Genomic DNA, 17500 nt, shown 5'->3' on the forward strand with positions numbered 1-17500 from the left:
AAATGACACATTAAATGGATCAAAAGTGACATTTTATAAAGACTATATTTCAAATAAATGCGGTTCCTTTGAACTTTCTATTTATTAAAGAATCCTTAAAAATGTATCATGGTTTCCACAAACATATGAACTGTTTTCAACACTGATAATAATCATAAATGATCATTAAATCATCATATTAGAGTGATTTGTGAAGGATCATGTGACACTGAAGACTGGAGTAATGACATTCAGCTTTGATCACAGGAATAAATTACACTTTACTAGATATTCACATAGAGAACAGATGATTTACATTATAATAATATTTCACTGTTTTTACTGTGGTTTTTTTTTTATCAAATAAAGAGAACAACATAAATGAATTATGCCGAACTTTTTGGCCAGTGTATTTCATTTCTTAAACCTGAAACACACACATCAAACTAAACAACACAATATTGGCAGTTACTGGAGAAGAAATCACACGTATAGATGTTATTTTACGCTGTTATATGATAACCTCCGTAAATTAACAGTGTGTGTGTTGTGTTTCTGATGCTTTCAGCCTGTTGAGTGAGTTCACACACACACACTGACAGAAGTTTGGACACACTTGCGTTTGCCAGAATCACAGATATTAGAGTTTACTCATGAATCTCTCTGATTTGAGGAGAAAGAAGAGCTTATGAAGAGCTTATGAACGAATGCTTTTTACTATTACTGCAACTCGTCATAATGAACAGCAGGTGCATCCAAACTCCCGACAGGTAGAGTAGCTCATCCAGCGCACAAAAGCTCAAAGCACAACACACACACACACACACACACACACACACACACATGCACAGTCACACACAAACTCATCTCATCTCAGACTCACTGCGGCAATCAACAGTGAATTCTTCCTTAAATCCTGCTGTGGACAAATTAGAAACAGCTTCATTATGCTTTATCTGTGGTGGACGGGACAGGAAGTGACACGCCGAACGCTCGCTGACACACACACACACACACACACACACACACACACACACACACACACACACACACACACACACTCACACACACTCACACACACACACGCTGATTAGAGATTATCTAATCGCTCTAATTAAAGTCATCAGCATCATGATGACAACAGCTTACAACAAAAAGAGCAGTTTATGATGAAGGGATGATAACGGTTGCCCACAATCTGATGCTTATTAATCTAAATCAAGTTCAAGACGAGGTATTAAATAATAAATATCCTCTAAAAGGTGAAATGATTCAGGATATAAGCTAGAAAACTCCGCCCACAGGAAGTGCATCAATGACAAACACCTGAAGTCCTAGATGGATAATTTAAACACTTTGTAGCATTTTTGTATGGAAGAATTAAAGTGTTATTATTAAAAAACAAAAATGCACATAAAAAAAATAAATAATTCTCCATTAAATTATTTTCTCAATTTAAACACTTTGCAGTACAAATAACATATTATTGTAAGGAACAATTCATGAAAAGATGTTATAATTAGTTTAAAAAATAATGAGCAAAAATAGGCATAAAAATAATTTAGTAATGTAATTATTTTCTTTGCCGTTAAAATAACTCAATTATTTATAAAATAATTAAGTAAGAAATTATTAAAATTAGTTGTGCATACATTTTTGCATGGAAAAATTAATTAACAAATAATTAAAATTATTTTAAAAGATTAATTAAAAAATGCATAACAATTTATGGTGGTTATTATCATTATGTCTCCAATGCTGTTGATAGAATTGAACTTGCATTAAACATGGATGTATTGAATATGCTTCATATGAAACAACTGGATGTCACATGACCTGATGATCTGCTGCATTACTGAAACATAAGGAGATGCACAGATCATGTGACCATGTGTGCAGGACCGTGAGGCTCTGAGAAGCACATGCTCATCTGTCATGGTTTCATCACGAAGCGTCAATCCCAGCCGCCCTCTTTCATCTAATCAGCCAGAGATGAGCATCAGCACATGGGCGTCACGCGTCCTGAGTATTAAATTAACCCAGTTACGTCCGCCGGGGGGAAAGATGAGCGTTTAACTCTTCTCTAATGAAGACTGAATGAAGCGCAGGAGGTCAGACACGGAAGTTACTGAGTTTACTATCCAGCGTCATTCATCAAACATCAAGGTCATGGGGTCGTTTCCCAGGGAGTCGGTGCATTACAGCTTTACCTCGAACGCAGTGCTTTTTAACACTTTACACAGAAATACATTCCAGACGACAACTTTATCTGGAAACTGACTTTCATTACACTCAAGGTTCTTTGTTAAATAATAAAAGTGCAGCAGTTCTCAAACAGGATGACTTAAAATCAGACAAACAATCATGAAAATAAGCGAAAAAAAATTAAGATATTGTTATTCTAAACTGTTTCCTTTGAAGGACCAAGTTTTGGAAAACCTGGATTTGTGAGGAAGCCTGATTTTAAAGTTGTGATGGCTAGACCTGAAAAAAAAAATGTAATTTAAAAAAAAGTATTTAAAACGCCATGAGCATTTTTATAATGAATATACATTTTACAAGTTATGCCTGGCTCTAAAATATCAAGTAGAAATTCTGAATAAAAATAATAAACTTCTGGAAGCGAGAACTGTAATTTGATTCATTTTGATTTTTACCAACTAAAATAAATTTTTGTTAAAAATTTACTTCCTTTTAATTTACAAACTGTAGGAGTTCTCAAAAATTAAAATCCGTTTTGAAAAGAAAACTACCTATTGGGTTCAGAGATCAGAAAGGAGTTAAAAATGACCGAGGACCACGTGATGTAATTTTAATAGCTGGATCAATGATGATTTTAAGTTTGTTGATACTTTTATAGATGTCTTGCACTCATCCAGACTTCATGGCATCGAAAAACATCTGGATTTGTGTCCCACAGAAGACAGAGAGTCTCCAAACACTTACTTTTCAAACACTTATTTTTCATAAGAGTGTATGTTGTCAAAGTCAGTAAAGGTTAATCACTGCATCTTCAAACACAGAATGATATATGAGTTCAACTTTGCCAGATAAACCCACAAAATGGCCAATCACATCAAGACCAACATCAACAGCTTCCTTTACAAACTGTCTTTGATCAAAAGGCAATCTAGGCCGCCAAAATCTCATGATGATGTTTTTCTTGCCATCATGTGAAGCCAAAGAAGAGCCGTCTCATTTAGAGCAGAAGAACAAACATCTCGATCTCGATCTCGGTCTCAAAACCCAAAACACACAGAGACAGCCAACGCTAAAAACATCACTATTGATTCTGAAGTCAAATCCTCCAGCTTTGTAGTTTTAAAGGGGTCATCGGACGCACATTTTCCACAAGTTGGGATGATTCTTGAGGGTCTTCAAGTAAAGCTTGTAACATACTTTGGTAAAAATTCCTCAATGTTTGTGTAAAAAAACTTTTTACCTCCTCAAAAACAGCTCTGTTCACAGCGACCCGTATCGGTGCATGTCCCTTTAAATGATAATGAGCCCCTCCCCCTCTCAATGGGGCGTGTCGACACAAGACACTAAAGTGATGCCTTGGCGGACAGAATACAAATGGCTGAGGGCGGAAATATGCTAATACAGGAAATATGCTAATACGGGAAATATGCTAATATGGGAAATATGCTAATACAGGACAGTCCGTCAGTGGTCGTGGGCGGAGCATGAGCAATATGATATAGGAGTGACTGGATTTTTATCATTGTATGGTGGTTGTGTCCACACACTGCAAAGACACATTAATAAGCAAACGCCATATAAAAGTGAATTTTGCATCCGATGACCCCTTTAATTAATTCATGACCTGGCATTCTTCAGCTTTAGGATAAAGAGCAGAACTGTTTTACCTGAGTGACTTTTTCTGTGACGTTGTGTGTGCGGTCGATGAGTTTGCAGGGAGCGATGATGTCCATTTCTCCGGGCGGGAGGGAGATGAGCGGGTCCGGTTTAAAGTCCACGAAGTTGAGCGTGATCTGGGGGATTTTACTGATAGCGCGGTAACGCATGAGATCTGAGTCAGAGGTAGAGTTCAGGATGCTGGACTTGTTGTTCACGGCGCCTGAGGAAAGAAACAGGGTGTTGAAAGGAAATACTCACGACATTTTACAGTATTTTATTAGCAAATCACACTGTATGTGCACTACCGTTTGGGATTGGAACGATATTAAGGTTTTTGCAATTGTAATTGCAAGTCTCTTCTATTTGCTAATGTTAATGCTAGAGTAATGATGCTGAAAATTCATCTTTGATCACAAAAAAAACTTTAGTATAAAAGTGTCATTTATTCCTGTGATCAAAGCTGAATTTTCAGCATCATTACTCCAGTCTTCAGTGTCACATGATCCTTCAGAAATCATTCTAATATGATGATTTAATGCTCAAGAAACATTTGTGATTATTATCAACGTTGAAAACTGTGATACATTTAATTTTTCAGGATTCTCTCATGAATAGAAAGTCCCCCTGTGGTGAAAATCCAGCTTTTAATGTTGTTTATGCGTCTATGTGGTGTTTTTAATATGCTCAAACCATGTGTAAATTCATAAGTCGACAGCATTGCTGAGTATTTCCTCCTTAAAACTGCAGTGAACCAAAGACAGTCTCAAAAACACGCTTTGAAATCGCTGGTGTTTCTGACGTCACAAACTACCTTGTAACCAATCAGATCAACGTGTGATCGTCAACCAGTGGATCTCTGAGCTGAGTGAGTGAGTGGAGGCGGGGCTCATTTGCATATTCATAGAACTGCGCATACTAAATGAGGCGAGGGTGTCGAGTTACATTCAAGATATTTTAAGGCATGACAAATTTTATTTTGAGGCAAAAACGTTTAAATGTGTAATTTTGGTGAGTTTTAAGGTATAAAATGATTGACTACAAGGGGACTTTTAATATCAATTTTAATTTCGTGCATTTCCAGCTCAGTTTTCTCACCCGTGCTGCTGCATATGGGTCGGGTTCGGTGTTTCCGCTCCCATTCCGGCCGCATGGACTCGATATCGTCCACTGAAGACGCGCGACGCATGCTGTGAAAGCTCTCGCGCGAGCGGCTGTTGCTCAGGCTGCAGTTGGACACCGTGGCGTCCAGGTCGAGCCGGTGCGGTCGAGGCGAGGACTGACCCAGAGGCAGTGTGATGGGGTGCGGGGGGGCCGGAGGAGGAGACGAGGGGTCACTGCCCAACAGGTTACGAGAGGACGGTGGGGTCACGAGGCCGGTGGAGCGGGTGGAGCCGGTGGCCACACAGGGACGCTTGTGTTCTGGCAGCGAGAGGAGTTCTCCCAGCGCCAGGGATTCGGGGCTCTGTCGGCCGGAGCTGCTGGAGAAACCCGTTCCTCGGCCCGTCTCGGGATCCTCCCGCAGAGAAGATTTACTGTTGTTCCGGGAGTTCAGGAGGGGGAGGCGTAAACGGATGCCTCGAGCTCGATCTGCGACAGACAAACACACAGAGGAAACGTCAAGACAATTTAGTTTTTTTTACATCTTTTATGAATATTTTCCACACAGGCAGGATTTCATTAGGGTTGGGCATTTTTCAAAAATATTGTATTCGAATATTTGGGCTTATAAAAATCAAATATTCGTTTATTTAAATGACGTTTAATGAGAAAGACAATCTTTTTTTAAGTTTAAAGTAGACAAACACACAGAGAAAACGTCAAGACATTAGACTCAAGTCAAGACTTTTTATGACCATTTACCACACATGCAGGTTTTAATATGGTTTTTATTATGTAAATTATCTCTTTTGTGACTGGCTAACATTTTTGCATGTGAAATATGTTACAAAAACCCAGCTGAAGACTGGTAATATTGGTTAGTTAAGTTAGTAATATTGGTAACACTTTACAATAAGGTTCATTAGTTAACATTAATGTATTTACTAACATGAACTAACAACGAGCAATACATTTGTTACAATATTTATCTATTTTTGATAATGTTGGTTAATAAAAATACAGCTGTTCATTGTTTGTTCATGTTAGTTCACAGTGCATTAATGTTAACAAATACAACCTTTGATTTTAATAACGTATTAGTAAGTGTTGAAATTAATATGAACTAAGATTAATAAATGCGGTAGAAGTATTGTTCATTCTTAGTCCATGTTAAGGTAGTTAATGTAAACTAATGTGAACCTTACTGTAAAGTGTTACCGTAATATTTAAATGAGGGCGGTCATATGTTAATGAGCTGAATTTGCATGACCTTTCCATTACAGTCACTCGTGATAAAGGATATTAAAATGAAAGAAAGAAAATACAGTATATATATTTCTGATTGGGCCCTTTGCAGCTTAGTTTGTGTAAATGGTCCTTTTTCTCATGATCTGTGCTAATTAAGGTAATGATTTAAAGGGATGTTCACAGATGAAGCGTTTAATGAAAGAGAGCGCATGACGTACTGGAGTGGCGCCACAGCAGAGGCAGCTTGTGATTGAGATCCTGCGGGTCGTGCAGTTTATCGTCCGGCATGACCTCAAAATTCAGAATAAACATGATCACCACGCCATCTTCATTCTTTACAGGAACCACATCCACCAAACACAGGAAACACACACCTGTGAGAGAGAGAGCGAGAGAGCGAGAGAGAGAGAGAGAGAGAGAGAGAGAGAGAGAGAGAGAGAGAGAGAGAGAGAGAGAGAGAGAGAGAGAGAGAGAGAGATTCACTTACATGCATCCTTATAAACAACTTCATGAACAAAGTATCTGGTCTCCATCAATGCTGTTGTTTAATGACCACACATAAAGAAATCTGCTTATTAGTTATTATGCATATTTTCTAAATTGCAAATACACAGTGGAATGTTATTAGAAATAAATGTATATAATTCACTAAAAAGCCACGCAATTTTTAACCATAACATGCCAGTGGCGATCTCAGCAAAAATATAATTTTTGGTTGCAAATGTTTTAGTGCGACCGCCTGATCTGGTGGAAGTAAAGCATACTAATGAATCATGGGAATCCTAGTTAAGTGAACAACTATCATCTGCCAGCAAAATTAAGCCTGATTACGAACACCGTGTGGTGGTGTGTGTGCGGCTACATGACGAAAACACATTCTGAAAAAGTAAAGATGCACACTTAGTAGTGATGCACTGATATGAACATTTTGGCAGATAATGACAACCAATAATTCATACCGATAACTATAACATTAAAAATGAACATACGTCTGTCGGCTGATACCGATATGGTGGCTGATATATATTGTGCATCCCTAATGATTAGATATTATAGTAAAGCAAAACATACACATCACATGATATTGAAGTCGGGCAAAATAACAACTTTTTTTACATTTTTGACAAATCTGTACAATCATAAAGATCCCAGTACATCCACTATATATGACCAGTAAAGTCACACAACATCAGATAAACACACAAATCCTGACTCTGACCTTTCAGAAGCATCAGATTTACACCATCTGTGAGTTAATCTCACACACACTGATGTGTGAATCTCACACTCTTACCTGGATCTGAGAACAGAATCAAACAGGACCAAGAGAAACAACAGACTGAGAGACGGACAGCAGATTCTCCTCATTGAACAGAGGAACACACACACCGACACACACACGGAGACAGAGACGCTCTGTAATCCCAGCTGTGTTCGGACCAGAGAAACCACACACGGATTACAGGTCCACTAATGCCATCTGTGTGTGTGTGTGTGTGTGTGTGTGTGTGTGTGGAAAAAGAGCACAAACATCTTCTTCTTATCGTATAGAGTGCATACAGTGAGGGACGAATGCAGAAACACGTTTTAATCATCCGATTTAAAGGTAACATACATAAACACAATGCAGATTTGACTAGAAATCAAACAAATGTGTACAATAACAATCTATGACGATGAGGAAAATCAATATGAATTCATAACTGACACATTCATCGATATTCTCAAGTATCACGTCTCCCTGTTCTCTGACTGACCTCATCAGAACATCTTATTAATTAACCACCGCCACTTTTCACCGTCTAATCAATGATCAAGATCTGTTATTCCCTCACAGAGTTTTTGTTCCACTTGGAAATGTGTTGTATTGTGGAAGTAAAAAAGCATTCCTGCTGCGTCTGAATCGTGGTCTGGTAGACTGATATGAATATGCAGATATTAAGTTATGGCAGGGAACAAACGGAAACAGCTATTGTGACTGTATGAACGAATGCATACATAACAATACCTACTAAAAGCCTTGTCCTGAAAACACATAATCCCGACGGCAGCATCTAAACACACAGATGAACACGCTGAACACACACATGTGCAGATTAAGAGTCAGGACGAGGGATTTGACTGCAATTCATTACGCTTCTGTCCACTTTACAGGACTAATACACTCTAAGATTCAGATGCTACACACACACACACACTCTCACGTACACTCACACACACACGCGCACACACGCACACACACACACACACGTCTGGTGCACTATCTTTGTGAGGACTCTCCATAGACGTAATGGTTTTTATACTGTACAAACTGTATATTCTATCCCCTTACACTGCCCCTATCCCTAAACCTACCCATCACAGGAGACATTCTGCATTTTTACATTTTCAAAAAAACTAATTCTGTATGATTTATAAGCTTTTGTACCCATGGGGACCTCAATTTAGGTCCCCACGGTGACACGAGTCCCCATAAGTCTGTGTGCATTCAGGTTTAAGTCCCCACCGGTGTAGAAAAACATGTCCACACATACACACACACACACACACACACACTCTCATATACACTCACACACACACACACACACACTCTTCACATACACTCACACACACACGCACACACACTTACATGCACTCACACACACACACACACTCTTCACATACACTCACACACACACACACACACACACACACACACACACACACACACACACACACACACACACACACACACACACACACACACACACACACACACACACACACACACACACACACACACACACGCACGCACGCACACACACTTACATGCACTCACAGACACACACACACACACACACACTACATCTGTATATTTTCATCTTCAGTATGTCTGGTTATATAATCCCAACAAAGTGCTCCGAGACCCAAATCGCTGAAGTCCTGCTTAAATAATACACACGGTAGAACAAATAAATATAAAACAGACGAGAAAAAACCTCAGGACATACATTTGAATGTTCCCAAAAAAATTCTATGATATTTTTTTTTTTAATGCATGGAGAACAGTCACTGAGAAGAAGACATACATTCTGACCAGACACAAATAATAATGAAACAACTACATAAAAGGATTCTAAATTATGAATCTGTATTATATTATATTATTGTTATTAAGTATTATTAAGAAAAAAATTCCGTTGACAGTCAACATGCAGGATTATTATCCGGATGAACTAAAATAAAACATATTCCAGGAATCATGGGAATCTTCTTGTGGACTAGATAAAGTTTAAAATAATATTTACAGTTTTTTTCGATTGCTAAACAACAGTGGGCACAACTGGAGTCACATGTGCAAAACTCTAACTCCAGTCTGCACAGCAGAAGTTCATGTGGACCAAACTATAGTTCGTTTTTCATTGCTTGAACACAGTTTTCAAAACTCTACACACTTATCCCATGACTTTAACCACAACCTGCACAACACTGTGGATTTACAGCACTTTGTTCAAATGCTAACACACTGCTGTCAAAACTGTGAACCACACATTCAAAACAGGATAGATTTCAGCCTTGTGCCTTTCAAACACTGCTGACTGCAATCTCAGCTGAAAGGCTCCCATACACAAAATAAATATTTGAAATATATTTTTGGAATATATGCAAATATTCGAAATTGGCCCAATAAATATATTTTAGTTAAATATATGTAAATATATTTCACACTTACTGTAACATCATATATTTTTGTTATATTTCAGAATATATTTCAAAATGATAAATATAAGTGACCAACAATGCAAATATATTTCAATGTATTTGGAATATATGCCACATATATATATTTCAATATATTGTTTTTCTGTATGGGTGGAGGTGGAAAGTGTTTGGTCACCACCCACATGACCAAAGGTCTCTTTTGGAAGCCATGTGTGCCGGATGTGAGGACACGACTGCCAGGGATGGATAAGGCACTCCAGAAGGTTCTTCCCCAGGTGCATGGCAAGAGAGAATATTAGATGTGATGTTGATGAAAACCTGTGGCCTGATGCTAGAGAGAGGCAGGATTAGCCCCTCAATTATTTGTTCGAATTACATTACATTACATTATATTACATTACATTACATGTTCGTATGTACTTTTAGTTTCTACCTTTTTTTTCTCATTACTGTAATTCCGTAAATTACAACAGACTATTGAAGCAAACTGCTAATTTTCATTTACCTTAAAGAATTGTTATGTTCTAAAAAATTAAATAAATCCTGTGAAAAAATGTCACTCTTTTCTTTGAAGAAAATATTACTTTGTATGAAGTCACTGAAATTGTTCAAACTGTAAAGATGAAAAGTTTGTATTTTCTGTATTGGTGTTTGATGCTGGTGTTTTTTGGACAGTGTGTGTTATCTCAGTGAGGGTTGTGCCAGTGTTTGGCTGCACTGAGCCTGTTTTGAGCCGTGTGTTAAGAGTTGTGTTGCTTGGAGTGAGTTTTGCAGGTGATGTGAACTGTTTAGCTCAGGTGGCTGTTGGTAGTGCAGACTGTAGTTAGAGTTTTGCACATGTAGCTCCAGTTGTGCTCACTGTCGTTTAGCAATCGAAAAAAACTGTAAATAACAAATAAATACAAAACAATTCATTGTGAACAGTCACTGTGAAAAGAAGACGATGAAATAAAATAAAATAAAAATAATTTGATTTTCACTTTCTGGAATATTTTTATGAACATTTTCCATCAAAAATGAACCAGCTCATATTCTTAAAGGGACAGTTCACCCAAAAATCATTTGCTCGCCCTCATGTCGTTCCACACCTGTATGATTGTCTCTCTCTTCTGGAACAAGAAAGAAAACATTTTGAAGAACATTGGGAACCAAACATTCTGTGTTTCACTGAAGAAAGCCATATTGAGTTTTAATGACATGTGTTTGAGTAAATTCGGGTGAACTGTACCTTTAATGAATGTCTCTGGTCTTACTGTGCACGTCTCACCCGCCAATTAAATTATGAAGAATAAAATCAAGCCCCGCCCCCACATTGATTAAATCTGTATATTTTCAGGTTCACTCAAACATCACATTACTGATGTTTATAGTCATGGAGATTCAGTGCAGGATGAGTGACAGCAACACTAATCAAACATCATCCAGATCAGCATCATCTGACATACTGCACCATCCTGACACCTGATGATCCCGGTAATCCCACTGTTTTATTGAGGATTACAGTGGATGTGGAAGGATTTGAAAGAATCCCAGAATGACCTGCTGTGACCCGAGGCCTCATGATGTGATTCCTGTCCCTCTATCAAAGAAGTGAGTGTGGATTACAGAGTTGTTGTTGATAACTAAAACTATATATTAAAAAGTTTTCTGTAATTTAAATAAAGCTGGGATAAAAATGTATAGTATAGTTTAGATATAAACACTGATGTCTACGGCTGTGATCAAAATAGAGTAAATCACCGTTTGAAAGTAACTTGACATTTCAAATAATGATTGTATTAATCACACGGTTACACCAGTAGGTGGCGACAAGTGACTGTTAAAATATGAGTGAGTCGTTGAATCATTCATTCAAGAGATTCATTCAAAAACGCTGATTCACCCAGTAATGAAACAAGGGAAGTCTTCATGAGTGAGTCGTTGAATCATTCATTCAAGAGATTTGTTCAGAAACACTGATTCACCCAGTAATGAAACAAGTGAAGTCTTCATGAGTGAGTCGTTGAATCATTCATTCAAGAGATTCATTCAAAAACGCTGATTCATCCAGTAATGAAACAAGTGAAGTCTTCATGAGTGAGTCGTTGAATCATTCATTCAAGAGATTTGTTCAGAAACGCTGATTCATCCAGTAATGAAACAAGTGAAGTCTTTATGAGTGAGTCATTGAATCATTCATTTAAGAAATTTGTTCAGAAACGCTGATTCATCCAGTAATGAAACAAGTCTTCATGAGTGAGTCATTGAATCATTCATTCAAGGGATTTGTTCAGAAACGCTGATTCATCCAGTAATGAAACAAGTCTTCATGAGTGAGTCATTGAATCATTCATTCAAGAGATTCATTCAAAAATGCTGATTCATCCAGTAATGAAACAAGTCTTCATGAGTGAGTCATTGAATCATTCATTCAAGAGATTCATTCAAAAATGCTGATTCATCCAGTAATGAAACAAGTCTTTATGAGTGAGTCGTTGAATCATTCATTCAAGAGATTTGTTCCGAAACGCTGATTCATCCAGTAATGAAACAAGTGAAGTCTTCATGAGTGAGTCATTGAATCATTCACTCACCCTTTTCGTCTTAATAATTAATTAAAATTAATTACATGTTTTTTTTAAATAGACTGCAGAAATTAAGATTTTGTCAGAATTTCTAGTAAGTTGCATGTTTTTTTTGTTTAGTAAGAATCGTGGGAGAATCATGATCTCAGCAGCTCTACTGACGACTAGTGACTCATTTGAGTGTTATTATTTCTCTGAGGAATTTAACACTTAAAACATCATATATGTGAGCTATGAAAGATTAATCACTGAGCAATATTCATTTTTCTCTGAGAAGTCTAGAAGCAACACAGGAATGTTTCTGCAGCAGGATGGTTCATCCGCTCCGTGTTTGCATGTATTGTTCATTACGAGGGCCACAACGCCACCTGGTGGACAAGAGCAACCTTTATAAATGAACAACTGACTCGGCAATGTCTTTAATATAAATAAAATAAATCAAAGACAAAATTCTAATTCAACCTCAATCATTCGATCAGATGGTAAAGAGAAGAATGTAAATGTGTGTATTCAGATCAGGTTTTAATATGGCTATAAACCAGAGAGAAATGTGACTCCTCCTTAGACCAGATGCTCTGTTGGAGAATCATCTGATATGTACGGTCAGAAGTTTGAATGATGGATGGATTGTATTTTTATTGATTTTGAACTAATTATTTTCTGCTCACCACGGCTGCACTAATTTTTTTAAATACAGGCAATGCAGTAATATTGTGAAATATTATTAGAGTTTAAAATAACTGTTTTCTATGTGAGTAAAGTGTAATTTATTCCTGTGAATTTTCAGCATCATTACTCCAGTCACATGATCCTTCAGATGATTCTCTTAATCATCACTCTTTATTTTTTTTTTACCTTTAAGTTGCTAATTTAAGACCGTATTTAACCCAGGGTTAAAGTAATCCTGCAGTTTATATTTCACCTTATTAATTGTGTTAAAAGTAATGCCAGGATTACAAGTGTGAAACATTGCTTAACCTTGGCTTAAAATAGAGGTTAATCCATTTCAGTTATTTGTATAGTGCTTTTTACAACACACGTTGTTCCAAAAATGAAAAAAAGAGAAAGAAAAACAAGCAGCCAAAGGAAATAATGGCAAAGTAAAACTTCCTAGAATGTGTAAATAGATAAGAAACTCTGGGAAAATAATAATAACAATAATAATATTTATATATACCAATTTTTATTATATAAAACAAGCTTTGCAATATTATAAAGGCCGATAAAAACAGATACAAAACCAGAGTATAGTCCAAGTGACGGAGAATGATTATTTGAAGCACACTCTTAAACACTGATGTATACTAGTGTAGCAGAAGTGTGTGTGTGTGTGTTCATGAGCTCAACACTAGAGGGCAGGAGAGTCTCACTCATTAATGATGGTTATGCTGCTGATTACTGATGATGATGATGATTACCTCACGCTGTAATCAACAAATGAAGTCATGTGTTCACTGTGGACATCAAATAATTGAGCTTTGAGCATCTTGATCCTGTCAGCATCTATAATATGATGAAAAATCACCGTTACATCAGTCCAACATGCTAATATAATCCTGGAGCGGAAGGGTTTCACTGAGGTGATATGATGCCATGATGACTGAATATCAACCAATGCTACTTAAAATGAAATTAGAAAGAGCTAGACATAAATATCATCAACAATTTGAAAATTCACCCCTATTTTAGTGAAAAATAACCAATAATTCCGGTGCAAACATTACTCGTAGGTGCAGTGAAAAATCAACATTAATACCAACAAAAATGAACGTAATTCCATTGAAAAACACTTATAATTCTGGAGAAAATCACCAATGATAACAGCAAAAATTACAGCGAAAATCACTCCTATTTTAGTTAACATTAATACCAACAAAATGCTGGGGGAAAATCACCCATAATTCCAGTGAAAAATCCCTTATTCCAGTAAATACTAGCACAGCCATATGGATCAGCTGATCTGAGATCTGAGATCTGCACTGGGAAGATCCTTACAAAGAAATATTGTATGATATTGCAATATTCAAGCACCATGGCATTTACATGTACTATTATTACCATAGTATCATGTTTAAAAACATGGTAATAGCAATAACTTCTGATAGTAAGGAGGAGTGCAGTAAGATGCTCTCTCTCCCCCTCTCTCTCTCTCTCTCTCTCTCTCTCTCTCTCCCTCTCTCTCTCTCTCTCTCCGTCTCTCCTTCTCTCTCTCTCTCTCTCTCTCTCTCTCCGTCTCTCCTTCTCTCTCTCTCTCTCTCTCTCTCTCTCCGTCTCTCCTTCTCTCTCTCTCTCTCCTCTTCTGTAGGCGAACAGCAGATGGTGGTCTGTTCAATGAACATTCATCCATCTGTATTCAAATGAGCTCAGGTTTCATTCAGTGATTGGTTGTCATGGGTCACATGACCTGTTGATATTTGACTAGTGAAGATCAGATGTTTACAAGATATGTATATTGCTGTAATCACTCAAGACAAATACAAGCTAAACAATCTTATCTGCTTTCTAAAGATATTATAACTTCACAACAGCCTCCAAAAATATCTCAAAGCTTCTGCAGTTTCTACTGGCTCAGATCTTCTGAGTCAACCAATGAGAGGAGTTTGGGGGCAGGACTACGTGTTTGACTGACCAATGAGGGACGGAGTTGAGAAAAGCTGTTTGGCTCAGCTTTAGTATAACTTTACACACTGAAGAGGAGAAATAAAACACTTTTCATCAAAAGTTAATTGATCGTCCATCTCCAAAGTGTGTATTAGAGCGGGAATGGTCCAGGGTTTCTCATTAGCACATAAAAACACCGAGAGCGACGGTCGACATCTCCCTCCAGGCCTAATTGAGCTCTCGCTCCCTCACAAATGAGCATAACCTTCACTTCAAGCCTTCACATCCACAGCGTCTTCCTCTGTTTCACTGGACCCAGCGGAGCCGCTGATGCGGGATTAGATTTGAGAAGTTACAAAAATATCCATAAAACTTACAAGACAAGAGTGACAAATGATTTGCTTTAGATTCAGGACAACAAAGCAGAAGCATTTCAAATCAGATTTTACAAGGAGATGCACATAAATGGTGTTTATATAAGGGGATAATAAAAATATAATAATAATGTAATATAGTGCTAAATAAACTTAATAGGGTGATGTGAAGCACAAAACCACTTTGGGGTTTATGTTACGATAATGACCAGCTGACTCTCTTTTGAAACTGTGTATTAAAGAGGCCATTTTATTCCTAGTCTTGATGTTTTCAGGCTCTACTAGAACAGGTTTTCCTGCTGTAATGTTGATTATTCTCCTCATATTCTCCATTGTTGCGGCTCCTCTCTTCCCAGTCTGTCAGTAACGCTCTGTTTACTTCCTGTCTCTATGAAGCCCCTCCTTCTGAAAAGCACACTGTGCTCTGATTGGTCGGCTGGAGCAGTGTGTTGTGATTGGTTGAGTGCTTCGAGTGTGTTTGGGAAATGTCCCGCCCCTTACCATAACCGCCAGTTTAACACACTACTAACTCACCCAGGCCCCGCCCCTTTATTCTGCGCATTAATTATTATAATGAGGAATATTGTGACGTGTTCGTTCCCGGAAGAAACTCGAGATACAGTGGAGGCGTTTCAGGAGTTCAGGAACACTGACTCTGATATAGAGAAGAGCTGGAGCTTCTTCATGATCACACAACAACATTATCAACTTTAAGAGCTCATCCAAAGATGAAATCCGTTTCCTCCCGCTAACAGCGCTGATTCATGATAGCGATCTGTTGCCTCTCTCGTACACACACACACACACACACACACACACACACACACACACACACACACACACACACACACACACACACACACACACACACACACACGTCTTCAGTCTGTTTACACGGGCTCCTCTTTCATTAGCATCCATCTGGACATCTCAAGGGTTTAAACGTCTCAAAGTTTTGTTTGTCGATCTAGTATCCACTCAGAACACATTAGCAACGGCTTAGCAAATACTTGAGCAAACACACACAATAAAAAGGTGTTTTGCACAGACACACATTTACTCCAGGCGCATCAAACATCACTTTACAGAGCTCTCTTTCAGAGTGTTTCAATAACGCAAGACTTATAAAAATATCAAACTTTACATATTTAGTATTTAAACTGCATATGGCCTAAATAACCTTCAAAAGTATATATTGCATTATGGCTTAGTGCAAATATCAAATGTTAGATTCATTTAATTAGATGACATGATAATTAAGAAGCTTTAAAGCCCCCTGAGGTTTTCCACCAAAATAAAAGCTTGATTTTGCAATTTTACATTTTTACTGTAATATAATAGTATTAATAATATATATTTTTATATTACATTTTATATTGAAATATTACAATACCAATATTGCTTATTCCGTTACTTATTTTTATTTATTAATAATAATAATAATAATAATAATAACAACATTTTATAGTGATACTGATATATGATCACAACATTGTGAGATAAATTGTCCAGTAAACATGGAGCTTTAAAAAAACAGGAACAGGAAGTGCCACAGGAAGTGAACAGCACTAATGCAGTGCGACTGAACCGCCTGAAGATAATCGTGTCCAATTACAGATCTCTGAAGCCTGGTGAGGAAAACTGACGGCTGCGGATCTAAACTGACGGCTACGCTAACGATGTCTTTCTATACATGTGAGTATGATAAATCACTGCAACATCAGCAGAAAACTGTGTCTCAAACCACATCTCTGAAACCCTGTGATGTGAGGCGATAGTCAGACGTTTTGGCAGCATCATATGTCCTTCACAGAATATGCAATCCCAGAATGCATTGCAACAAACTCTGTGAACACAAGAAACCATTTAAGATTGAGAATTGAGCGAAATGTCCATTTTAATGCAGTGTCCTCATCTGACCGTGACGGATCGGCGGTGTGTTAATGTCACGTGACGTTAAACACACGTTCATGTAAATATCAGGCGGCAGATGTTGAGTTTATAATGTTCAGGACGTTTACATGCAAATACTCGGTGGGTTTCTGGGAGATTTACATGAAAGTAAATGCAAAT

At 37.6% G+C, this 17500-nt stretch overlaps 1 protein-coding gene across 1 annotated transcript in view; it reads right to left on the reverse strand.

Annotated features, from left to right (window-relative positions):
• Positions 1-17500, reverse strand: part of kcnh2b (potassium voltage-gated channel, subfamily H (eag-related), member 2b) — a gene marked incomplete at both ends in the record, with an annotated part of 198583 nt that overhangs the window by 73668 nt on the left and 107415 nt on the right. The window contains 3 exons of the mRNA XM_081352130.1: positions 3849-4060; positions 4936-5427; positions 6405-6560. Of these exons, the coding sequence (XP_081208256.1) occupies positions 3849-4060; positions 4936-5427; positions 6405-6560 (860 nt within the window). The remainder of the gene's footprint in view (positions 1-3848; positions 4061-4935; positions 5428-6404; positions 6561-17500) is intronic.

This window comes from Scardinius erythrophthalmus (assembly GCF_964197995.2).
Source record: "Scardinius erythrophthalmus genome assembly, chromosome: 22".
Classification (NCBI taxonomy): Eukaryota; Metazoa; Chordata; class Actinopteri; order Cypriniformes; family Leuciscidae; genus Scardinius; species Scardinius erythrophthalmus.